The sequence below is a fragment of the Clarias gariepinus genome, chromosome 13 (genome assembly GCF_024256425.1).
Source record: "Clarias gariepinus isolate MV-2021 ecotype Netherlands chromosome 13, CGAR_prim_01v2, whole genome shotgun sequence".
Taxonomy (NCBI): Eukaryota; Metazoa; Chordata; class Actinopteri; order Siluriformes; family Clariidae; genus Clarias; species Clarias gariepinus.
The window spans coordinates 1,248,910-1,275,497 of record NC_071112.1 but is presented as its reverse complement, the minus strand read 5'-3'; the positions used below and the strand labels follow the sequence as shown (position 1 = coordinate 1,275,497).

The 26,588-nt window shown below is 37.7% G+C and overlaps 2 protein-coding genes across 3 annotated transcripts in view; one reads left to right on the top strand and one right to left on the bottom strand.

The window, feature by feature from the left end:
* The window catches only part of kif6 (kinesin family member 6), an 86,574-nt gene extending 83,665 nt beyond the window's left edge, over positions 1 to 2,909 (top strand). Inside the window, exons 19-21 of the mRNA XM_053510586.1 lie at positions 406 to 467; positions 1,771 to 1,842; positions 2,391 to 2,909. Coding sequence (XP_053366561.1) covers positions 406 to 467; positions 1,771 to 1,842; positions 2,391 to 2,514 — 258 coding nt within the window. The 3' untranslated portion in view covers positions 2,515 to 2,909. The remainder of the gene's footprint in view (positions 1 to 405; positions 468 to 1,770; positions 1,843 to 2,390) is intronic.
* A 1,168-nt stretch (positions 2,910 to 4,077) lies between these two features.
* LOC128536361 (uncharacterized) lies at positions 4,078 to 18,985 on the bottom strand. Of its 2 annotated transcripts, none has more exons than XM_053510584.1 (15): positions 18,843 to 18,985; positions 15,880 to 16,072; positions 15,607 to 15,780; positions 13,703 to 13,915; positions 13,232 to 13,297; positions 13,080 to 13,127; positions 12,880 to 12,954; positions 11,938 to 12,006; positions 10,890 to 10,946; positions 10,689 to 10,757; positions 9,214 to 9,264; positions 6,433 to 8,323; positions 6,268 to 6,318; positions 5,942 to 6,076; positions 4,078 to 5,807 (listed from the first exon to the last, which is right to left on the bottom strand). In XM_053510584.1, exons 4-15 carry the CDS (start codon positions 13,781 to 13,783, stop codon positions 5,275 to 5,277), a joined length of 3,126 nt encoding a protein of 1,041 aa, XP_053366559.1. In that variant the 5' UTR covers positions 13,784 to 13,915; positions 15,607 to 15,780; positions 15,880 to 16,072; positions 18,843 to 18,985; the 3' UTR covers positions 4,078 to 5,274. The 2 variants fall into 2 exon arrangements, with proteins under 2 accessions (XP_053366559.1, XP_053366560.1); XM_053510585.1 differs by having other exon boundaries at positions 5,957 to 6,076.
* Between the last annotated feature and the right edge of the window lie 7,603 nt (positions 18,986 to 26,588).

The following is a 26,588-nucleotide window of genomic DNA, read 5'->3' as shown; positions in this document are numbered from 1 at the left end:
AACGGCCCATCCGGACACATGAGCAGCTGTGCAGCATTGCTCGGTCCTTGATTCTTTCCAGAGGAAATGACTTCCCTTTCACACTAACTTCGGATGTTCTGGTTTGAGTTTTCTCATTAACGTTGAGGTTGAGTGTAGGTCTGGCTGTAGTGAGCAAACAGGCTTTTAATATCCCGTGGAAACATCAGCGTTGGTGGGGTGTATAATTCAGATGATGCTTTCTTCTAAGGAACAACAACATTACAGCTCCAACATTAAGCAGCAGCAGCCTGGCCAATAGTCAAAATCATAATGTTCAACCTCATGTTCATGCTCCCTAATCTTGCTTCAGGTTCTACAAGTGCTCAGATGTTTAGCTTGACAATTTGGCAAATGCATTTATATAGTATGTGTGTGATTTTGCAGCAGAATCAATGCTCAGAGGTAACAAGAGCAGGGCGGAGCCAGGGCAGCTCTTCTCCATGCAGGTAAGACACGAATATAAAGATTATTACACCATATTATATATTTATAAATTTGTTTTCCTTTACTCAACTCCATAGACTCCATAGATATGAGGGTGTTCAAGTCAAAGCTTGATTTTTGGTTGTACAGAATAACAGAACACTCATCACTGTACTGTGCTTGAAGTCTTCTGCCAATATCAATGGGTTTCATTCCTTCATTTACCAAAAAGTTCATTCCAGTTAGACTTGAGCGCTCCCATTTTTGGACAACAAGTTTTTTTAATAGAATTTCACCTTTAATTTTAGCGAAACAATCGAAATCAATAACAAATCAAATTGGTTGCAAATCCTTGCAGTCAACGTCTTTCTGGACGTCTGGAACCCATAGACACTGTGTTGATTCCCTGGTGATGCTCTGCCAGGTTTTTATTGCAGCCGTCCTCAGTAACTGTTTGTTCTTGTTCATGGCGCGTTTTGGCTTCAGTTTTGCTTTCGCCAAGTGAAGCTTATACGACTTCTTTGCCTTTCAAAGGGGCTTTCGAAATACGCTTTGGGCCAGATGCCATCTGCACTGTGAAGCGCTATCCAACGAGTTTTAAAGCTTCTGGCTGAATCTGTACACATGGTATAGCTCAGTTATCCTGCTGCTTTTGTCAGCAGTCACATCATCAATAAATACACGAGGACCAGTTCCACTGGCAGCCATACAGACCCATGGCATTGGATGAGCTGGTTTGTTTTAGACCATGAGCAGTTCCTTCCTCACTCCATATTCTTCTCTTTATGTCCTTCTTATACAAGATGATCTTTGTCTTATTTGTAAATATGATATTCTTCCAAACCTGTGCTGGCTTTTTAAAATGTTTTTGGCAGCATCTAATTTGATCTTCCTGGTTTTAATGCTTTTAATGTATTTATTAGTTAATGTTTTTTTTTTACTTGTGGTAAACCCTTAGTATTTAATTTCTGTTGATTGTTGGCTTTGACTCAGATTCACCTTCTTGGAGAGTGTTGTTCCAGAGTGATCTGGGAAAGAAGGCCTGTTTCTACCACATTTGTTTTTCATAGTCTTCTGGGCCTTTCCTAAAAAAAAAAAGGTCCAAACTGAGACCACGTGCATAAAGTGCTTTAATTTATTCAGATCTTGCCACCAGTTTGTGTGTGTGTGTGTGTGTGTGTGCTAGGTAATAGGTGTTCTCCTTTGATCAATTGTAAACCGTAAAGTTGCTGAGTCTGCTATCGGTATTTAAAGCAGGCAGTCCTCCAGTATAAATTCTGCTAAAGAAAAAGGATTCTCATGAGACTTATTGTTTCAAAATTCCAGTTCGCTGCATGATCACCACATAGACACCCAGGACGGAGCACACCAGCCTACACCACCTACACGAGAGCTCAGGTAAACCAACATAAGATTGCACACAAGCTGGTATGGACATTTTAGAACCTTTCCAATACAGTTCCATGACAAAAACACACATGATTTTTTTTAACTACTACTAGCCTGTTCCTGAGCAGTAAGAAATTATTTTGCTGCCAAGAATGTGGAATATTGCTTTGGTAAGAATGAGTATGTCCAAGTCATACAAATGGCTTTAATTCTAGCGGGAAAAGCAATACCTGATCAAACAAACTCACCAGCAATGGCCTTTAAATGCTCCCTGTGGAAACTGTTAACACTTAGAAGATTCTGAACAGACACAGTTCTTACTGTAACTCTAATCTCTATGCCAGTTTTTGGAATTATTAAAACATTTAAGACCTTTTCAGTGCGGCTCCTCCTGCAGAAAAACACCACAAATCTTAAAGGGTTCACCAAAGGGTGACAAAGAGGGCCAAAATACATATCTGTATCTCTGTGAAACTATTGATTCAAAATATGGATTGTTTGTTATTATTTACATTAAGTTCTATATGTTATTTGTTTATGTGCATGCTTTTTTCCAGAGCCTTGTCCTCTGCTGGTCTTGCCTCGACATCTATCCCACTGACTGGAGACCAACACACTGATGCAGATATATTGGCCTTCATCAAAGCCAGACAAAATTTTCTTACCAGAACAGGTATCTAGACGGCACCGTAGCATAGCGATTAGCACTGTGGCTACGCACCTCCAGGGTCGAGGGTTCGAGTCCCACCTCAGGTCTGTGTAGATAAAGTTTGCATGTTCTTCCCATGCTTGGTGGGTTTCCTCCCACAGGTCAAAGACATGTAGATTAGGTTCATAGGCGTTCCCCTAGTGTGTGAATGGGTGGTGTGTGTGATGGATTGGCACCCTGTCTTTGTCCACCCTTACCCCACCTGGGACAGGCTACAGGCCTCCTGGAACCCCGTATAGGATAAACAGTGCAGAAGATGTTAAACAAATGAGCAGGTATCTGATTCATGTGTGTAAACGGGAGGCATAACGAATGTTTAATGTGTGTGTGTTTGACAACAATTCATTTTTAAAGTCTAATCATAAATGTAAAAAAACAGCCCAAACTATATTTTTCTTTGGGAATAATTTTTTTTTTAAATATATAAATAATTAATTCTATCATTTTAAGAATAAGTGTTTATATGTGTGTAACTGTAATATGTAAATAAGATTTTGTTTGTGCATTTGTTTGTGTTTTACAATATCTTTGTAAAAAGGTTTGATCATAAACTAAATATTCAACTAGACAATATTGTTTTCTATATGAGAATAGTTATTTTGTTATTGTTTATATTAAAGATTTAAATTTTATTTGTTTAAGAAGTGTTTATCATTTTTATCTGTAAATACGGTTTATTTGGTGTGTGTGTGTGTGTGTGTGTGTGTGTTTGACAACTTAAAAAAAAAAAGTAAATTGGATTTTAAAATATTAGTTTTTGCTCAGTTATGTTTATATAATCGGTTAAAATAACATAAAATTAATTTCAGCATGTTGCCTAGATTTTGCTGAAAAAAAGGGATGCTCTATACAGCACAATCTATAAGCCTTGATATAATCATTAAAACATATTCATGCAACAAAAACTGCTTTGAGCTTTAAGGGTTAACATTTACAACAAAGTTTATTATACAGATTACAATCAGCTCTATGAACTACTACATGATACATAAAGAGAACTAAATAACCTTACCTAAAATCAGTTTTGATTGCTCAAGGTAACAAAATAATTTCCAAAAATATCCTATTATAAAATGTAACATTCTAATTTGTATGATTTATTTACATATTTGTGTCACAGAAGCTATTTAATGGACATAACGACACAATAGTTAGCATTATTGTTTCAGCTCCAGGTTCTTCGGTTTTCCAGCACCTTGTGCCCAGTGTTGATGGAGCCACTGTGATCAGGTATAGCCCTGTGTGTGGCCTTGATCAGGATAAACCATTTGCTGAAGAGGAATGAATAATGAATGGCGGAAGGTCATATCAGAGTACTGAGGTGATGTTTGATTAGATACCTTTCTGGTACACTGAAGTTGCTTGGGTTTACAACATACAGTAAGTGCTTATTACATTTGGGAATACCAGGTTCACTGGTGTTAAACTAAGGCTGTTTGGGAAATGAGTAGGGTAGAGTTGCTGTGTGGTGGACTTTCACCATGTGAAATGCACCACAGCCTGTAGCACACAGGGTCCACCAGGCTAAGAGTCTAAGACCACTAAGCCACTCTCCAAAATCCACAGATCTCAATCTAATCAGGCAAGCAGCCAGTGGATGCATCGGACACACAAGTCAGGTCCACACCAGTCAGGTCCACACCAGTCTAACTATTAAAACAGGAATCCTTGGGTAGTAGAACATTAGAGTTGGTTGAATATGCTGTTTAAGGTGGTGTGAATGAAGTCTTGAGAAGGTAAATCTAGAGTTTCTGCTTGTGGTTAATATTCTGTATATGTCAAGACCTGCGACTGCTGTAAGTATCCTTGAACACATGCAGAATAGGTGACTTTGGAATAAGACTTACTTAAGACTTAAGTAAGCTACTCTAGATGTTTTAGTCAGTTTCTTAATGTGGTAGTCTTCTTAATTAGATTTAGTTAAGAAGGTTGGGATGGTCGAGTTGTTGTGTGAGAAGTTACTGTGCTCGGGTTGGACTGATTTGCTGGTTGTGCCGGAGTTGCTGTCTTGTCTGAACCTTCATTTTTAAGAGATGGTACACTCGCGCATTTTAGAACTGCTATTTGAGGTATCGGAGAAGCTGCTGAGGTTAGTACATTGGTGCATTAGTGCAAGTGGTGTTTTTTTTTGTGCTTGAGGGAGTAGAACTCTTGCATTTAATAGGAGTGCTGCGTGAGGTAGTACACCAGAACCTGTGTGGTTTTTGGGGTATTATGATGCTGGATTTGTTTAAGCCTGCTAGCTGTGCTATCAAAAAGCTATGATTTGATGTTAAAGATTGAAGTGGAAGGCTGGAGATGGCCTGGTTTGCTGAATGAGAGGATCGTTCTTTTAAATGTTTATAATTATCTTTTGTTTTGTTGTAGAGATTGTTACTTGAGTGGGTAATGAACTAGCAGGGGTATATCCTTAAAGGGGGTACCATTGAAGTAGTGGTATTTGCTTGAGGTGGTAGTGTTATAGTTGTAGTAGGAGTAGTGGTATTTGCTTGACGGGGTAGTAGTGTTGTAGCAGCATTTGCTCGAGAGGTAGTGTTGTAGTAGTACTAGTGGTATTTGCCCTAACGGGGGGTAGTAGCTGTGGTAGTAGCAGAAATTGCTTGAGGGGGTAGTGTAGTAGTAGTAGTACTAGTAGCGTTATTTGCTTGAGGGGTTAGTGTTTCAGTGGTATTAGTAGCGGTATTTGCTTGAAGGTGTTGCGTTGTAGCAGTAGTAGTAGTATTGATATTTGCTCAAGAGGGTAGTGTTGTAGCAGAAGCACTACTTGCTTGAGGGGGTAGTGTTATAGTAGCAGCAGTGGTATTTGTTGTTTGAGAGGGAAGTTTAACAGATGTCATGACATCAGTTCCTGGAGATGTTACTACACCAGAGCTTGGAGGCTTTACTGTTTGAGATGATAGCTCACTAGACACTGAGGTGTTTGCTGCTTGAGGGGATTGAACATTTGTGCTGTTTGAATTTGACAGCTGGGGATGCAAAGCACAATCCTTTATCAAATAACCTTTAGCTGCCATTTTCCTCTGTAAGGAAATTCCATAATTCCTTACAAAGTCTTTGATTTTCTGTATCGATCTACCATTCAGCACAGGTTCCTCCATCATTTGGGCTCTCCGACATTCAGGTAGTGTTGCCAGTCTTCCACTGTAAATGTGTTCTTTGAAATGCTTCATGATTGCGTTCTTCTCTTCTTCTGTCCACGTCACATTTTTTCTGATTGTAGTGTATTGCTGCTCAAGCTGCTTGGGCTGTTCCTGAGCAGGATCCTCTGTTTAAAAAGTCGAAACAAAAGCTCTTAAATTTAACATTCACTCTTAAATACAATATTCACATTTGGAAACTAAAGAAAGCCATCAAAACTCTTTTTTTAAACACTTTCTAGTGGTCATAGCAGTGCAGCACCTTCTGTAGACATACTTTGAGGCTCTTTGCTTGTAGATTGCTTATCCTGTTCCTTGGATGTTGATTCATTTCCCTGTTTTTCGGGTTTTGGAGCAGAAATACTAGGGGTTTTAGGTCTTCCCTTTTTAAGAAATTCTTTTAAAACAAGAATAAAAACAAATTAGTAAAATATAATGCATGCTTCAATGTGCAAAAAATGTATTTCTCCTAAATTACACAAAGCAGAGGTGTACATTTTCATAAGGAAAAGATGAACATAAAGGCCTTTGGCTGTTTTCAATTGTTATTTTAATATGGCAGCACATGAGAGAAAAATAAAGCCCTACCATCGTCTTCCTCGAAATATTCATCTTCACTGTCACTCTCAGTGATCTGATCTGAAAAAAAAAGTATTTAATTTTTTTGTTGGACTGGCAAATAACCAACCAATTAAATACATTTTTATTTGGATTAATTTGCATTAATATCAGTTAATAAGGACAGTTGCATACCTGGTAATACAATGTCATCTAAAGACTGTCCAAGCTTGTCAAATACAAATCCCTTTTCTATGGCCAAAATAAGTTTGCAGATTTTGGCTAAGCGAGGCATGGCTTCAGACTCCCTGTAATATTCTTTACTCAGGCTTATATCATAACCAATGAACTTGGCCAGATTCTTCAGCTCATGGTTCTTCATAGTAAGGACTTGGCAGAGTGTGGAAATGTGTCTGCTGAATTTGGTGGATGTTAGCTCATTAGGATTGGTCGCACCACACTCCCTGGCACAGATTTGCAGGGCATTTTCTCCTCTGTAGCACCTGTTATTTCTGGGTTGGCCAAACACATATATGTTGCTTCTAGGTACGCTGCATCGGTCTCTCTTATCAATCAGGAGCATAAGCGCGTTGATCATGTCGGGAGTTAAAATGATCGGCACCAGCACTCCTACTTTCTGTCGAACCAGAATTTTACAAAACTCGGCACAAAAGACTTTTTCCAATTCTGTTAGTGCCTCGGAGATTTCAGGGGCCTGCACGTCTCTCTGATTGTCTCTCTCATGGAAGCTTTTGATGGTCATTTGTGAGACTTCGCCGTGTCTGCGGTTAAACATCAGGATCTGTGCCAGGGTCACTTTGCAAAGGTCAGCGTAATGCTGAGCAGATGGTCTTTCCCTTAGATGCTTCACGGCACACTGTGCAGCCTTTTCCAGATAGCAGTGGAATATTCTCACATCGTTGACAAACGGCATTAAAAAAGGATTGGTCTGAACGCCTGTTTTTTTTTCACCTAAGGCAAACTGAGAGAGCGCATTATTAAAAAGTTGCATAAACGTAATAGTTGCCTTTTTAAGTCTTTGGTCTCTAACTGCATCTGCTTTCTTTGCACTCAAGATGCAATATTTCCTCAAAGTAAGTCCAATTCTGCGTGCAAGGCTTGGTATTCCAAAGCACTGTTTTTCCTCAATAAAGTCAGCGATTTCTTTCACTGCTTCCGTAAGCACTGTAAAGTTGGTTGGCTTTATAGCCTCTGCTAGGTGCCCTATCTTGTACTTGTTGCGCAAATGGAACAAAAACTGTCCGATACATCTAATGGTTTGTCTGACAAATGCATGACTTTCTTTGCTATTGCCCTTTTTATCAAAGAAATCTTGTGCCAGTTTCAGGACATACTCATCGTTTCTGACGGTCTCTGCCACTTCATCCTGATGCAGATCACAAAGCATTTTCTTTACATCCTCTGAAATGTTTTTCAAATGCGGACACCGCGATAAAGCCATCACGCCCGAGACGGATCTCGAATTTCTCCGTCTGTCGCTTTCCGGGTTTGACAGACAGCGTTTAACATGCCTCCAAAGCTCTTTACGCAAATAAAGCCCTTTACAGTACATGCAGTATTCAAAGTTCTGTGTGTCAATATTATATTTTGGGCTTCTTTTCACTTTTATCAGTCCAGTGCCATTAACAAGAACGAGTTTGTTATGTTGGTAATTCCCTCTGTTCCTGAGTACTTCAAGTATGTGCGCCCTCTGTCTCGAGTTCTTCCGCAGCTTAAAAGCGGTCGCGATCTCATAGCTTTCGTTTCTGTGCAATTTTAAATGCCTGGCGATTTTTGCGCGAGGCTTTCCACAAACAAAACAGAAGTTAAGCTTTGTAGTTTTGGTGAGAATGTGATTCCTAATTGGTGATAACGGCTGCTGGTTTGTTTCCAGTGTGATCTGTTGAGGCGTCCGATCAAGATCTCCCGGGGTGACTGAAGTTTTGGACTTCTTTTTAGGCCTCTCTATGTCAGAATCATCGTCCAATTCTGTTTCAGAGTCGGGTACGAATTCTTCATCTGATGAGTCCGTTTCCTCATTACTGTCCTCGTCACTAAGGGACGAATCGTGATCAGCTTCAGGTGACTGAAAAATAATTTATAACCATTCTGTTTATGTCACGTCATGCATTATATCATTATATAGTATTATGCGATTATATTTTATTATTATATAATATTTGTTATACTACAGCACTGATTAATTCTCTGATCTGATTGGTCAGTGTTGACTAGTCATTAATGTCAGCACAACTCAGACGATAGTAATTGAAATGATGCATGACTGGCAAACGTTTAACATTTATAGGGGAGAGTCTTCAGTGTCAGAACTTTGTAACAATCAGTAATGTTTTTCACCATGAGAGGCTGGTGAATGACCACACCTTCAGGTTGACCTTATCCTTAGGCTACATTGCCTGCAAAAAATTTCATTTTGATGCTAAAATTTAAGAGGTAATCGCTGTAACTTTAAATTTTATTGCGCACAACATTTTATTACCGTTCACAAATATCGCACACAAATTTTATGGCTAAATAAATGGATTGGACTGGGGCGATCATCAAAAATGCTCTTGTTCGTAGCGCATACTTCATATCAGGTAAGGTGAAATAAAGTTTCTGTCTGTTGTAGTATAAGGATGTTTTTAAACATTTGCTTATTTTTCTATTAACTTTATAAATGGCAAATAAATCTGAATGGCGATGTGTATTATAAAAGTGGGTTAGAGTTCGCAATATGTCTCTGTAAGCTTAGGTTTATACCGTCCTAATTAATATTCAAATAACAAACCCTAACTGAAGTAACTCATGTTTACAGCGAGTGTAAATTTTCATAAGGAACAGATGAATGTAGATAAAGGGACCTAAATTGTGATTATTAATTTTCAATATTTTTTTGCTGTTTTCAATTGTTATACTAATATGGAGGCGCATGAGACTAAAACATAGCTCTTACATAAAAAATTAAAAATATACCATAATCTTCTTTGAAATATTTATCTTCACTGTCGCTCTCAGTGGTCTCATCTGAAAAAAAAAAAATGGAGTATTTAAATCCACTAATAAAATAAATATTTATCTTAATTCATTTGCATTAACTTCAATTAATAAGGACATACAATTCTGTAAAGTACCCTTTACTCCTCTACTCTTTTAGTACAGTACATACGCTCGGGTTCTCCATAAGATAAGTGTAAATATCTAGCCAATCCACAGTAAGTAATGCTGTCATCATATAAATCCAGTCCCAGAGATTATAAACATTCACATTCCTGGAGAGTAAATGACTGTACATATTCAGACAAACTCATATTATCTTCATTATGTGTTACAATACCGTAAGGTGCAAAACGTCAGGATTCATTGCTTATTTCTTCATATTAAATTAAATGAAATAATGTTGATTAAACAAACTGGAACAAACGTTTCATTGCGACAGGCTGCACAGGGCCGAAAGATAACATTTAAAAACTGCTTGTTTCTGTAACAGCCTGAGCAGCGACCTCGTTTCCCCTCTCGTCTGTTCCAACCCCTCAGCATTCAGCAACAGCAGTTACTAATCACCACCCGATCATCTGTCATCATCTGCACCTGTTTCTCACTGGATCAGGACTTAGGTTATGTGATTTTATATACTTTATATGTGGCTTAACACACAAAAAAAACATTCCTCTGAAACTGCTCAGGTTACAGGGACTGGAATAAAAATAACGAGATACAAAAAAAGTCCTTCAGGAAGCCTGGAGAACTATTCTCTCCAACACTACATGAAAAAATACAAGACATTCTGGCTCATAGAAAACAACATCTGAATAAATTATGTGTTGCTCAAGACTTATGCACAGTACTGTACAAGCCAGTAAAACCTATGAGCCTACAGTACATTGTCTACAGGTCGTCCCCGACTTACGAACATTCGAGTTACGAATTTCCGCAGATACGGACGAACCGCGGTTCTACTTCAAATTTAATCATGGAAGTAGCTCACGTGTATTGTGCAGAAAAAAAGGACCACGATTACGATTTTTGGCCACATGATGGCAGTGTGGGAAAAAGGGACAGAGTTTTAGATCAAGTTGATTGGTATGCTTTACATTGTATATTCATGTCAAAGGTGTCTAAAACTTATTCTGTCTGACTTAAGAACAAATCTGACTTACGAATGTGCTCCCAGAACAGAACTTGTTTATAAGTCGGGGACTCCCTGTACTGTGTTCAGACAATTATTTTGTCTACAGCAAAATTATTAACTTTGGGCTGTAACGTCCATCAAACCACACGATTATTTTCCTACTACAGAACACCTATCTTTTATACACAGTATACTTGCAGTATTGCCCTCACAAAGAAACTCTGTACATTAATAGAGTATTAACATACTGTATTTAACATCAGTTACATAATACACCAGAAACCTGTTCTGGTTAGGTACTGTATTAAAAAACTCCTACCTGTCTAGCGTTCCGAGTCTGAGATGAATCATTATTACACTCCTGCTGTGTCTCTTCATCCTCCTGCATCTGAATGGGAAAGACCTTCCTGTGTTACAATGGTCATGTGCGCACCCTTGTGGCTGCTCAGTGTATTTCAGTTTAAAGTTTTTTTCCCTATTATTTACACCCAGTACTTTATAAATAATCACAAAGTGATACCTTTTCTACTTGCTGCATTCGACATGGTTTACCCGGCTGCATGTCTTCACGCATGCTCTGTAGGAAAATATATAATAAGACATTCCTACCAGTAAAGCAAAACCATGTACAGAAAGACTTTTTCAATTATTATTATTTATAATTTTTTTTATCTTCCAGAATGATGATATTCAGATCTTTCCCACTTCGTCAGTCATCTACAGCATTAAACAATAGGACCTGTTTTATCTTTCATGAGTAGCATGTTTGTGTTATTGGACTGATCAACAATTACCTCTGTTATTTTTATGTTGAACATTTTAAAGTTAGAGCGAGATCAGACCTGATTCGTTAGCTGAGAATTAGAGGCTTCTTCATTATTAGATGTCAGCTCTAATACATCATCACTCACCTGTCATGAGTTGGAAGAATGGCATGACGCGTCAAATCTCCACTCATGTATTTAGTGTGTTTGAGAATTCTTTATTTTGTTTGCCCTCAGTGTCACATCTAACACAACTGCGGCTAAAAACTGTCTGGATAAAGCTGTTGTTAGTGGCTTATACGAGGATGTTCAATTTAAACCAGGACTTTTGATTGTACAGAGTAAAAACTCTCTTTATTTCTCTATATAATCCCCTGATACACGAATGCACTTATCACAGTATTTCACTAGAGCTTATACACCATCAAGTTAGAAAGTTTTCTCAGTACGTCAGAGCCATGATCGGAAACGCCGGCCTCACAGGAACTCCTTAAATGGCCCAAAGGTGTGAAAATGTCTTGGAGCGAGCTCAGGATATACCAAGGATCAGGTGTTCCAAGACTGCAGTGAGCTCCGAGCGCCGTTTAAATGTTTTCGCGCGGCTAACAGTCTCATAACCGTATTGTGCTTTAAGTGTTTTGTAAATGTCAATCGCTTTTACGCCTCCATTCACAAGAAGTTTCTCAGTTTGACCTGGGGGTAGGTCCCAGTTTGACTTGAACGGCACTTATACTTCTTTTACAGCAGTTTATACAGATGTGAACTTTTTAAGAGCGTCTAAAGTTGTTCACACTGGAGACTCACCTGTTCATTTACAGCAGGGCAGTCGTCACTGCACCCCCCGTGATTTTCCTCCTCATTCTCACAAGGTTGCTGTATAATAAATTGAGAATTATGAGGAAATTATGGTAAATTTATTGTTCCTGCAATAAGGACTGTGATTCCCTCTCCGAATCCTGGAGATTCCTACACTGCACATTTTAATCAACTTATCAAGAAGACCTTCGGGATGTTAAAACGGGTGTAACTGAGGGAAAACAAACATGTAACGTATATATGTATACATGTAAAAAACATGTATAGTTGAGTTAGAATAGTTGTTATATTTCAGTGCTAGGTATTAATGTATGTCTTCACAACTAATACAAATGGTGAAGGTTTATCTTAATTCTGCTTATTCTAATACCAGTGTTCTCGCACACACAGAAGATAATTGGATGGGCCACCCAAGTATATACTGTGCAGTATGCCGACCCTTTTTTAAAAATCTGTCCATCTGACATCCGCGGTCGATTAACTGGTAGCAGACGGTTCGCTAGCAGAATAAACAGGTACAGGAGCGGTAGTGCCAGAACGGTGTACTGAGTGGCAGTAAATACAGAGGATGCACCACAGCCACTCCACTTAGGCTACGTTTACACTGTCGGGTAAATGTGTCCCAATTCAGATTTTTTGCTCATATGTGACACATATCGGATACTTTCTATGTCCATGTAAACAGAAAAAAAAACGCATGCATTCTGATATTTAGAGATCGGTTTCAGGCCTCCTTCATGTGTGTAAACAGACGGTCAAAAAAAATCAGAAATAGACAACAAATCAGAATTGGGCATCGAGACCTGCAGTGTAAACGTAGCCATAGATATTTCAGTCCGTGTTTTACTCCACACTCCAGAGAGCACATGCGCACTCAACTGAATGAAGGCCAGATTCAGAGATTAAATTATCCATAATGATGATCTGTACCTGTGCAGCAGACGCGACTGGACATTCCACACAAGCTTCAACGTCCATAGAAGTGTGTTGCTGTTTCAAAATTTGCTGTAAAATGTAAAAGGAAAATATACACATTTATTATACAATTACGTTAAACTATAGTTTGGAAAAGGCAGGAAAACCAGTGGTGTGACACTGCAGGCTGGATGATTTAAGTAAATAATATTCACCAGTTCTGGCTCGTCCTTACACTCCATCCTTACCATCTCATCAGTCACCTGCAACACAAACAACAGGATGTCTTTTAAAAAAGAACTGATCCAAAAATTATTTATCTATTTTTTGCTTTAGAGTTTCTTCTAAATTAAGAACAAGATCTCACCTGATTTGTTATCTGAGATTCTTCTTCTTCTTCTTTACTAGATCTCAGCTCTTCATCACTTAAGTGCTGCAATGAGAATAAATTAAAAGAGAAATTATTTGAAAAAATGGTATTGCATCAAGTCCTACAAACGTACTTGGTGTAAGTAAGAATTTATTTTAATGTGCTCTCGATGATGTGCATTGTGCATGTGTGTGTAGCATTTTTGTGAAGCCCAATTTGTGGATGTGTTCCAGTTGACAGGAAGCGAAAAGCAGAATGCATGCTGGGAAATCTAAATAGAGGACAAACAAGCATGCTGCAAGAGCGAAATAAAAGCATAGGTCTGGAGAACTTCTGTAAAACTCATTTAAAAGTTTAATGAACTATTAATAAATACCAGGACAAGCCTATTTTTAAAGACCTTCGTCTATAGCTGTACAAAGCTTTCTTCTGCCATGACCAAATTATTGCGAAGACAGGAAATCAAACCTGATGTTGTGAGGTCAGATCTGGAATGCAGGTCATCTGTTGCAAAGATGTGTTCTGGAAACAAGCGAGAAATAATTCCATCGGTACTGGATTACTTTCATACACTAGTGTAAAGAATTTGAACAACAAATTACCGGAAATAAAACATATTACCTGTTCTATCGTCTGAGTAGCTTTATCAACTTTCACTGGCACTTCTGCTTCTTCACACTTCTGTTATGAATCGTTAACAATTAGAACATGTTTGTACTAATGTTGTACTATAAACATTCGAAATGAATGTCTTGGAACTTTAATGTTCACTAATTCCTTTAGGTGAATTTATGATTTTAGTACAAACACTTCTTAACCAGTTCTTATTCAGTGCGGTTACTGACAGCTAAAGTGAATGACGTTAATTATCAAGTAACAATGCCACCTGACAGTAGGTGGGATATGCACTATATTGCCAAAAGTATTCACTCCCCCATTTAAATGGCAACTTTCTGTCAATAGCTAAAGGCCTCCAAACTTCATGTGGCCTTCAGATTAGCTCAGGAACAGTGTGTAGAGCTTCATGGAATGGCCAAGCAGCTGCATTCAAGATCTCACCTGATTGCACTTGGTGCTTACATCACCAAGTGCAATCCAAAGCATCGGATATCGTGGTGTAAAGCACCAACACTGGACTCTAGAGCAGTGGAGACCTGTTCTCTGGAGTGACGAATTACGCTTCTCTGTCTAGCAATCCTAAGGACAAGCCTCGGTTTGGCGGTTGCCAGGAGAACAGTACTTGCCAACTGCATTGTGCCAAGTGTAAAGTTTGTTTTGCAGGAGTTACTCACTTCCAGGAGTTGCTTACTTCCAGTGAAAGGAACTCTTAATGCTTTAGCATACCAAGACATTTTGGACAATATCAGTCCCCCAACTTTGTGGGAACAGTTTGGGGATGGAGAGCGGAGACTGTGAGCCACGCCTTCTCGTCCAACGTCAATGTCTGATCTGTGTTATACCAGCAAGTGAATACTTTTGGCAAAATAGTGTATTAGGCAGTACAGTAAGTGAGCATTTTGTCCCTAAAGTTGATGTGTTGAAGACTGAACAAATGAGCAAAAACATGAAGAAAAAAACATGAAAAACAATGGTTGGTCTAATCCAAAAGAGCTACTGACACAGATCACACAGTTGTCCGTATTTTGCTGCAAAGCTGCAGACCATCAGGGTGCCCATGCTGACCCATATACTACTGCCAAAAGCACATTGGGCACATGAGCATTGGAACTGGACCATGGAGCAATACCATGTATCTCTCAGTCTAGTTCATTAAACGTATGCACAATTATAGGGAAGACTGCTGACTTGACAGCTGTCCAGAAGGTGATTCTCCAACGAGCTGAAGGCTACTATCAAAGCAACCTGGTCCTCAATAAGGCGTCTGCAGTGCCTCAGGCTGACTGACTCCATGCCTTGCCTTGCCTTACTGATGCAGTAATTTATGTAGAAGGAGCCCCAACAAAGTATTAAGTGTATAAATGCACATACTGTACATTTCAGATATTGGACAATTCTGTATTATAAATACTTTTTTGACTGAGCTTACTGTAGAAAATATTTAAGTAGTCGGGGATACTGGATTTTTGAATTTCATGAATTGTAAACTGCAATCATCAAAATTAAAGCAAAAACAGACGATATGTCTGTATTATTTTACAATATGCTAAAAATATGTAGACTATATTTTTTTTCAATTAAATTACACACAAACAAAACTTACAAAACTTTATATATATATATATAGTCTGACAGAATCAACAATGCATTTTTTTCTTCTGCAAAATCTTTAGTGAACGCCAGAATGGTGAGAACGCTCATTTGTTCATCATGACGTCTTAGTTAAGAGATCATAAAATATTTCAGATTCTTACTTGTTCTGTAGTGTCCAATTCTGCTGGTGGTTCCTCACACTCCTGCTTAATATAATCAAGTTAATCAATCACAATGATGATCATACTCACAATCACACATCACAAATCACATGACAAGAGAAAATTTACCCCATCCTCATTGACAATCTGAGCAGGGTTCGCCGTACACAGCCACTGTAGACGCATAAAATCTTTATATTAAACAAATATTTAAATTTCTCTGAAACAGATTTACACCGAAGACCAATACAAGGTTTTGGTAGATGCCCTCACCGTGCCTCTGCGCCAGGGCAGGTCATACCCCCCATAGTCGTAGGTGATCTCCTCTCCTGGCTGAATGTCTCGCAGAGCAAACAAGCACAAATGCGGGATGTGGCCGATAGAGATGATCTTCACCTTCGCATTCGGCTTACTATCATCGTTAACGAGCCGCCCAAGAGACCCATCATCCACTGATGCATCGACGCTGCCAATACACAAAAACGTCCACACTCGTGACTTATGGTTTACTGACTATTGCTGCATGAGTTTTATTTCTCCTTACACACATTATCCAGCTCAAAGAGCTTGAAGATGAGCCAGCAGTGTCTGGGCAAACATCTGTAATTACGAATTCAAAACGCCTGTGGGCACTTTACAAAAATTAAGCTGAAGAATCTATTGCAAGTTGAAATGAAATAAGTAAGCTGATGTCTGTAGAGGCGGTACAATAGTTTAGTGGTTAGCTCTGTCACCAAACTTCTCCAGTGTTGGAGTTTGAATGTCACCTCCTGTCTGTGTGTGTCAGGGTGCAGAGTTTACATGTTCTCCCATTGATTGGAGGGTGCTCCGGTTTCCTCCCACAGTCCAAAGACATGCAGCATAGGGTACCTGGTGTTTCCAAATAGCCCGTAATGTGTGATTGCATTTCTGATTAGCTTTCCACTTGAGTTAAACCTTACATTTGAATTTCTGTAAAGCTACTTTTTGCAAAGGTTTCAGAGCTCTTAAAATCCCAAAAGGTATGAGCTTGTAGAACAAGGTTATCATCTTGTGCAAACACAGCTCACCATCTAACCACAAAGCAAATGAACTGCTCATATACAGACGGCCTTCCCGTTCCAAATACACTCTGGAAATCGAAATGTAAATGCAAATTACCAATATGGTTTGTATGCAAACGCTGGGGCTATTGGGGCTTTTGACCTCTTCAAATACATTGCCTGGCCAATAAAAAGTCAACTGTTTAAAAGGGTCTAATTATTGGAGCATGAGGAATCATTTTCACACCTGAACTGGACAACACAGTATGTGTGTGTGTGTGTGTGTGTGTGTGTGTGTGTGAGAGATCTTACTTGAACTTCTTGATTAAATCTCATTTAAAGAAACTGCACATTACGTAAAAATGTTTTATACTAAAGTTACAGTTGGGTCCATAACATCAGATTGGGTTCAGGGGAATTATCCTGCTTTGGACTGGGGCTTCAGGTGCCCTTCAGCATTAACTTTTTTCAGTGAGGTGTGCTGCATTGGCTTTTCTGTTGGATCGCACACAGGGCAGACTGGCCTTTAATACTTCTGGGCATCTGTCAGTCTTGGATGCCAACAATCCTATCGACAAGCAAGGTTAATATATATACAAGGTTTTAATACATGGACGCAAAACCTTTGCAGTCCATGTAATGGCCGCATAAACCCTGGAACCCATGGGCATCATGAAACGCTAATTTCTTTCTTATAACTGCTTTGTCAGATATTTACTGCAGCTGCCTGCAGTTGTTGCTTGTTTGTAGACCTTTCTGTCTTCAGGTTTATCTTCAGTCAGTTCTGAACCTCAGTAAACACCAGTCATACATGCCCATACCATAACACTGCTCCCACCATGCCATCCGTCATGTTTGACAGATGATGTATGCTTTGAATTATGAGCCCATCATTTATCGTTTATTTTCTTCTCTTCCCATCATCCTGGATAAAGGTAATCTTGGTTTTATCTGTCCAAAGAACCTTGTTCCAGACCTGGGTAGGCTTTTTAAAAAGTCTAAACTGGGCGTTATGCCCTTAAGTGTCACCAATGGTTTTATATTGTTGTATACTCACTTTATTTATATTAATAAAAGTGTCTTTTACACGTAGAGCCAGCGTTCTTGTCTTGGCTTGATGCTGTGGATGTTGTGTCTTTTTTTCACCAAAGAAAAAATTCTGCAATCATCCACTTTAGTTGTCTTTCATGCCTTTCAGTGGTGCTGGGTGCATTCCTTTTAAGACTTTTAGGTTTTTAAGTTTTTGTTATCTCACATATGGATTTTTTTTAACCCTAAGGATGGCCTCCTTCATTTGCATCTTCCTATCTCTTTGTACTGAGCATCCAATGCACTCACAGACAGGTGAAACTAACCATGTAAAATAACTATGAGATAGGCCCAACTTGGCTATAAAACTGATTATCAGTCTACTTTTGAGCCTATGAAAATAGCTAGGGTTCCTTTAAAAAAATAAAATAAATAAATAAATAATAATAATAAAAAAAATATATATGAATGTTACAATATGTGTGGCATTGAGATATGTATTAAAAGGGCTGTACCGAAGAAATAATGCAAAATTAGCCATAACATTTTTATTAACTGACACAGATTGTTAAAATTAGAATTGTGTTAGAGTAACTCTTTTTATCCAAAAAAAGGTACGACTCAACATAATCTCCATCACAAGTCATGCATTTGTACCATCGCTGAACCAACCCCTGCTGATGGTCTCCCACTGTGTGGTTTCTCTTCAGTGCTGGTTTCTCATTTTTGAAACTTCTTCATAGATTTGTGCACATCGCTCTTATCAATGATGCGAACATTCTGTAGTGCAGTGAGAGATCATCAACTGCAACAAAGGGGATTTTCAAAGATAGGTTCACCGATGGCGCAGATGCATTGCTTGTGATGCATAACTGTTTTATTAACAGACAGGTTCAATCTGCACATGTTGTTAGAGTAAAGGCAGAGATAGCTCAGTGGTTAAGGTGTTGGACTGCTGATGGTAAGGCTTAAGTTTCCACTATTGGGCCCTTGAGCAAGGCCCTCAACTGCTCAAATGTATAATGATATAAAATGTAAGTGGATCAGGGTGCCTGCCAAATGCATGCAACAATAGCGCAAATGCATCACTTGTGATGGAGACTATGTTGAATAGTACCTTTGTATAAAAGAAGCATTCACTAATTCATAGCATAGTACACTAGAGTACATGTAGAGTATACCTACCAATAGCGTGTGTTATTATATATAAAGTAGTATGAATAAGAATCAGGGCTGCATTCGGCTGCACCCCGCAGAACACCTTTGTACTCCACTATAAAACTTCCCTCCTCGATCAGCATGGTGGCAAACACTCCATACCCTGCAAGGACAACACTAAGTTAAGAAACAGCTCACATATTAATGATTAGTTCTGTTCAGTTAAGCTTCATTGAACAGTAGCAGAAGACAAAGAGAACTATAGGTGGCGGTGATGCAAGCAACAGAACTCCAACAAGATGCTGAATATTACTGAGAGGAAAGATGCTGGTCTGGAAAATTAGCAGTAAGAGGCTGGAGAGATGTGGGAGAGTCGGGGACCTACAGTTGTGGGTGATGTAACCTACTGGACGCCAACTGCCGTTAAACAACAAAAAAGAAGAATAAGCGCGATCTACCTTTCATGACATTTATGAATCTGCGTTCCACACTGCTTTTGTCTCTTCGTGCGCACACATGCCGCTTAGCATCCAGGACTGGATTCATCACTTTGCCCACTGAAAAGGAATCCGGAGTATGTGTATTAGGCCTTGTTCACACGGGCGTTAAATTGTTGTATAAACGAACGCGCTCTGAACGTCCTAGACTTTTATGCTGCGTTTTGTAGTGACGCTTGATTGACTTCTACACCGGCGTTCGTTTGTCTCTGTCTAACGTCAGCCTGCAGCCCAAATTGTAGTTTGTGTGTTAACCTGTGGGGGCAGTGTGTCGGGAACTGGATATGAAAGCCCGCCGCTACTGGGTTCACTCTCTGACTGCACAACGTCGGATTAAAGGAAGTTTTTTTTTGTGGTTTATGAAGAAATGCGAAAATTTCCGCGTATGTTTTTCAACAATTTATTTTATTTTATTTTGCCTTTTTCCACATTTCCCTATGTATAGCATGTAGGATTATGGGATATATCCGGTCCTCCGAAGCGTAAAATGAACGTGAAGAAAACGGACTAGAAGCGTTTTCCTTGCGTTTGTTGGGAAAAGCTGCGTGCAACGTTTTTTTGATGCCGTATAAACGCGCAGCCGGACAAACGCACGTCACCAAAGCCCGTGTGAACACTCTCATTGACTCCTACGTGTAGAAAACACTCACCGGACGCTATGATTTTAACGCCCGTGTGAACAAGGCCTTAGACAGACAGACAGACAGACAGACAGACGCATCATTGATCCCAACGGAAATTTCCGACATCCAGTAGCAAACAACAAAAAATAAAAAAAGACCATTCTATAACAGAAATTACAAAAATAATATATGAGTATAATATATAGAGAATATATAAAGAATAGAGTGAGAGAGAGAATAAAATAAATATTTGCAAATGAATGAGGATGAATGTTCGTGGATAGATTACAAAAAGATGAGAGTATGGTTACATTAGATATTTGCCTAGAAAGTGTTTGCTTTATTAAAATTAGGAATGAACTTTATCTTTGATAACTTTTTAAAACAAAACAAAACATAACAAAAACCAGACACACAGCCATGGCTAGACTTAACAAGACTTAGTCTAATGAACACAGACTATAAATATATCATCATGTTCACTAAAAGACTCAGTTTTCTCTGACTGTATAACATTTGTAGAACTTACTTGTGAAAAACCAGAACCAGAAGTTTACCGAGCCGCGGACGAGGGATTCGGATCAGCCAATCAGCGGCGCTTATCTAGGCACATGGCAACATCGCGGTCTCTGATTGGTCCTCTCTGTGTTGTATGGATTTTTAGAAGCGATGTAAACGACCCGCTGTACTGGCGCGTGTTTAAATATAAGTTTATAAGTTTGCTGTGTGTTTATAAAGTCCTGGTGTTTAATCTCGTACATGCACTTACTCTATCGGCCACGCAGACCGAGCTGCGTGTGTGTGTGTGTGTGTGTGCGGTGTGTATCTGTGTGCGCTTCTCTCTGCGGCCTGTAGGTGGTGTAATGTACAGTGTGAGTGTAAGATAAAGCGCGGCTCAGACTCACGCGCTTCCGGGTTCACAACTTCAGACATTATAGGATAGGATATAACCAGATAGGAACAATTAACTAAATTATATTATAAAATTATTATTATTATTATTATTATTATTATTATTATTATTATTATCATAAGATTTAAAAATTACGATTTTTAAATCTTACGATCAAAATTTATATTTATAATATTTATACATATTTATTTATGCAGGATAAAATCAGGTATTATTAGACAATTAAAAAAGTTCTGAGTTGTATTTCCATATCACTACAAAGTATTGGCAAAGCATATGTGCTAAACTTTTTTGTTATTGTAAAAACTAATACTTTTTTATTAATAACAAAAATTACAATTATAATATTAAAAAAAAATAACTATATCATTTACAAGATTCAGTTGTGAAAACCTGAATTATGTAAATAAAATGTAAATATGTAAATAAATAATAACAATAGATAAACTATGTTGCATGGTTAAGGCTAGGGTCATGGTATTTGGGTTCATCTACCTGCATGACTTTGGGAGGTAGGAGAAAACTGGAGACACAGGAGGAACATGAATATCTCAAAAAGTCAGTAAGCAACACTATCTTCTGCACCACCTAGTAAAATAAATAAATAAATAAAATATTTCAAGCAACCAATTCTCCAGAATTGTTTCCTCCAGAGAAAGTACTGTACATCCTTACAATTAAATTCATGAATATGCTGTTCATTGATCTTCCAGTACTCATCCATGTATTTTGTACTTTTTGTACAGTATTTAATAAATGAATTAAGAGAAGAATTACATTACAGTCAATTAGTTCGAAACAAAATCACTTTCTATTGTGTTTTATATTTCATTTTTTTTTTTTTTCATTTTATACATTCATCTTTTATATCACTTATCCTGAACAAGGCGGAGTACACTCTGGATACGGTGCACACACACACACACACACACACACTGTAAACACTGGAGGTGCAAGGCCACAGTACTAACCACTACATTACCATGCCAACCTAAATTTTATTTTATTTTATTTTGACTTAGTTGTATCTAAACATTTTTGGTTGGAAAAAATGCTGCACAGTAAAAACAAAGCTGAAGTGACTGACTTGACCAGCGAACATTGGTTCAGTGATTAAGTGATTGTACAGTATTTGGGTCGCCATTTATTTCTGCAGTACACCTTACAGTCATACAGGGGAGCTAGTTAGTTTTTTACCTCTGTCACACATTCTGTCATAGATCCACCAGTAATCAGAGTCGAGGAAATAAAACCTATCATTTATTATGTATCATTTGTAAAGTCTTTAATAAAGTTTTATTGTTGTCCTCTCAGAAATGCCTGGTTTATCATTAAAGGTAATAAAGTGATGTGGAGGCTACAAAAATGATCAGTAACATTGATTTATGCAAATATAAACTTCTCTCATTGATTTATAAATAATGCCTATTATGGATCAGGTCACAGGTGTTTGAACTTTTTAAGAGGTGTGTCTCTAAAGAAAAGAAAAGCTTGTGAAACACTGATGTGTGGTATAGGCATGAAGTGCATACTGTATTTGGATTCTCTGGTCAGAATGTCTTTCTGCTTTGTGTGTAAATGAGGTGTGTCAGTCCAGTGATCAGTGGAGACTGTAATAAAACACTGGATTGACATTGGGGATTTTTAAAAATTGGCTTAAAAATATAAGAGTGAACCAAATGGGTCATTATAATTCTCTCATTAAATAGTGTGTAAGACTAAGACCTGACCAGTAATTTATCAAAATATGCAAATTAGTATTATTAAATAACTTTGTTATTTGTGTTATGTTATTTCACTCTTCACTCTCATACAGGATACGACAACATTAAAGTGTGCTGACTGAGTTAGTTATCTGCCATATGCTTTATTATATATTATTTAATTTATCTTGATCATTAACGGCAGGGTGTTGCTTGTATCATATGTGTAAAACATTGGGGTAATATTTAGTAATTTGTTTGTTTTTTCTTTATGAAATAGTTTCCTGCGAGTCCAAAACCATTTAAAGCATTTCTAAATTCCATGAGCACAAAAGAATATTACATGTTATTTAGTTATATTAGATGTTATTTGGGTTTCGTTCGAATTTAACATATTCACTAAGAAAAAAAAGCAACAAGAAACGTGTTTATTTGCACTTATTTATATTATTATAATATTATTTATATTATTTAATTGGGGCAATGACAACAACTACAACCAATTCTTTTGACGCCCCAGTGTAGGCCTCTACCAAATGGTTGAGATGTCAATTCATGGTAAAAGTATCAATATTTACAGAGGAATTATCAGAAAGGTTCACATTAAAACATTACTTTGTGTTGTGGTGTCTTTAACATTCTGCTCAACTTTTTGGTAGACCGCAAAATTAAAAAAAAAAAAAAAGGGGATAATTCTCTAGTTATATGACGGTGATTAACAAGACTGCATTCTTTATTTCTAGCCTTCACAGTCAGGAATGACCTTATTCTGGGTGGTACATTTCATTTGTGTGTATATTGCCTGTTATCGGCCATTAACTAAAGTTCAGCGTCACATTTATTCCAATTTGTGAATGATTATCTACTGTATATAAATAAAAGAAAGGTTTTGTCTGTACACTGGTCAGAACTCACTCTTTCAATGATATCTTTATGTCTCATACCCTGGAGGACCAGAAACCAGAATTTCTGTCTGTCTGTATATACAGTATTGTAGTGTATTGTATGAATCAAACAAACCTGGCTGGACAGAATGTAATGAAACTATTGCAGTACTTAGATATCTGTTTAACCTGCACCATAAGTGAAATCAAAATGTTGAATAAACATGAATAGAACTGGGTCAAGTAAGTACTGTACTGTACGTCAAGTGATAATCAACCTTACAAAATTTGATTTCTTTGTATTAATAAGCTAGGCAAAGAGTTTTTAGCTTTAGCTATTTCTAAACTAACAATAACTATACTAACTATTTGTTAACTGACAGTGGCATGTACCAACACTAGTCATTATTAATAAGATCAAATACACTCCAAAACTCCAGTTTGGCATTTCACATTACATCGTTCTTTCTTTCTTTCTTTCTTTCTTTCTTTCTTTCTTTCTTTCTTTCTTTCTCTAAATGTTACTGTATATACTGTAGACAGTCCTGTATGCATGTACTGTATGTATACATTTGTGTGTGAACAGATGGAGTGTAAAGCACTGAATAGCTGATATAGTGTCTCCACTGCACAATGAACTCTTTACACTTTCAGAGTGTTTAATGGTCTCTCTAATGCACACACGTACACACTCAGTGCCCCCTTTTACCCCCGGCCATCATATTGAACACACACAGCTTCTCTGGATAAACATTAAGAGTCTCAACAGGGACCATCAGAGTCATGAGGATGAGATGTGCGGATGTACTTGTCATGTGCCATATTATTTATTTATTATATATTATTTAATTCAACATAATCCTTGATTACAAGTTTTCCCATGATTCTCTTTTATTGTGAGGATTAAGAAAATTTTGGTCTTTACTTTCAGTTTTCTTTTTCTTTAATGGAGTTGGAAGTTACGGTTGTGTGAATAACGCTCTCTATTGCACATGAATTAAAGTTCAGCGTCTCATTTATCCCAAAATGTGAATTATTTTTAGAAACACTTGGGCTTGACCTTATGCACTACTTTATTGCCTTTGCCTTTCTTCAAGTGTCATATAGATTCTCCACTGTATATTGAGCCTTTTATGGCATTTTCTACTGAATGCATATTGCCTTCTCTAATGCGCACACACACAAATGTGTGCACACACACACACACACACACACCATTCCCCAAAATTATGTATTATATACATAATATATAATTATTATTGTTGTTGTTTTTGTCATTGTTGTTGTTGTTAAACATATTATTTAATAAGTTATAATGATCACTAGTGTATTTTTGTTGGTTGCTTGTATTTTATGACATGCTTTTTCTAAATACTTCTTTATCCCTATTTTATACAGTTCATGAATATTCCATATTGAGGATTTTTTAATTTATAAAAACGGATCTGTTTTAAATGTTTTTCTGTTTTTTTTCTAAGAACATACCCACTACAGAGGGGTAGATAAAAGTAAGATAGCATTCTGCTAAAATTACAACTAAAATTGTAAAAAAAATAAAAACAAATACAATTGTATATCTTTTTCCCCACCAAATGTTCACCTGGATATTACACGTACAAGCATAGCGTATAGTATACAAACACTGTGTACTGCAAAAGTTTTAGTTTCCGTGTAGAAGGTCTTTGTGCTTTGTGTGTGAGTAAGGTGTGTCCTGCCACTGATCACCGTACAGCAGTGAAACACTTGACTGATATTAGGGACTTCCTAAGGGATTATTAGGGATCATTAGGGATTGGCCTTAAACAGTAAAACTAATACATAATTTATTGGAAATACATTTTTATGATTTTCAAAATAAATAAATAAAAATCCTATAAAATGATTTTTTTTTTTTTAATCTGGGATTATTTTATTATAGTGGAAAATTACACACTCTAACACTCAGACTTGGTATTTCACATTATCTCATTATTTTTTAAATGGTACATAGACCTGTATATCTGTGTGTGTGTGTGTGTGTGTGTGTGTGTGTGCGTGTGTGTGTGTGTGTGTGTATGAACAGATGGTGTTTAAAACACTAATGTCTCTCCATTGCACAATAAACTCTTTCCACTTTCCACAGTGAGTCTAATGGCCGCTCTAAGACACACACACACACACACACATGATAATAATAATAATAATAATAATAATAATAATAATAATAATAACTATTATTATCATCATCATCATCATCATTATTATTATTATCGTGTAATAAATATTATCATCATTATTACCCTGCAGTGGCTTGGCCCCTCCAGCATTGGAATCTCCCTTCAGTGTGGAGTTTGCATGTTCGGTGGTTTTCCTACGGGTACTCCGGTTTCCACCCACAGTCCAATTACACGTGTGTAAGCTGATTGGTGTTTCCAAATAGCTTGTACTGCATGGTTTGGTGTGAGTCAGTGTGTGTGCAGGGGTGTACCCTGTCTTGTGCTTAATGTTTCCATAGATAGGCTCGAGACCCCCACATCCCTACAGTACATAGGATAAGTGGTTTACACGATGGATGGATGGATAGATTATTATTAGTAGTAGTAATAGTAGTCTTAGTTCTATTATTCCTTGTTATTCTTTTTCTTTCGGGAGCAGCAAAGACGTAAAACTGGATCTAGTAGATGAAGATAGCAGTACAAGTGTTTATCTAACAAATGCGTTTCAGTGCATTACATAATTATGTAAAGTTTTCGATGCAGCTTCAGCTTGGACTGAACTAAAGACCGAATATACATGAAGACAGTTTTTAGTTTTCACTTTTTTGGTATAAATAACTTTCCTTTGATGTTCTTGTCACTAATAGACAGGGACATTTCTGTCGCACACGAGCTCGAATGTCTCAGCAATAGCCCGTAGCCTAGCAGCGGCGTGTATCCCTGCTAAAGGCACTTACCTAGACTGAGCAAATGTTTTCACAAGCTATCACACAGCACTAACTGGATCGGATGTCTGTCACCCTGCCAAGCTCTGCGACCTGTTTACTCGAGTCATCAAATCAGGGATTTTTATTTGTGTTTCTTTTCCAACATGTTGTTTAATCGATTTCCATCTGCTCGGTATAAAAGTAATTCCTGTAAAATATGATTAGCACTTTCCTTTACAGGACTTCTTCCG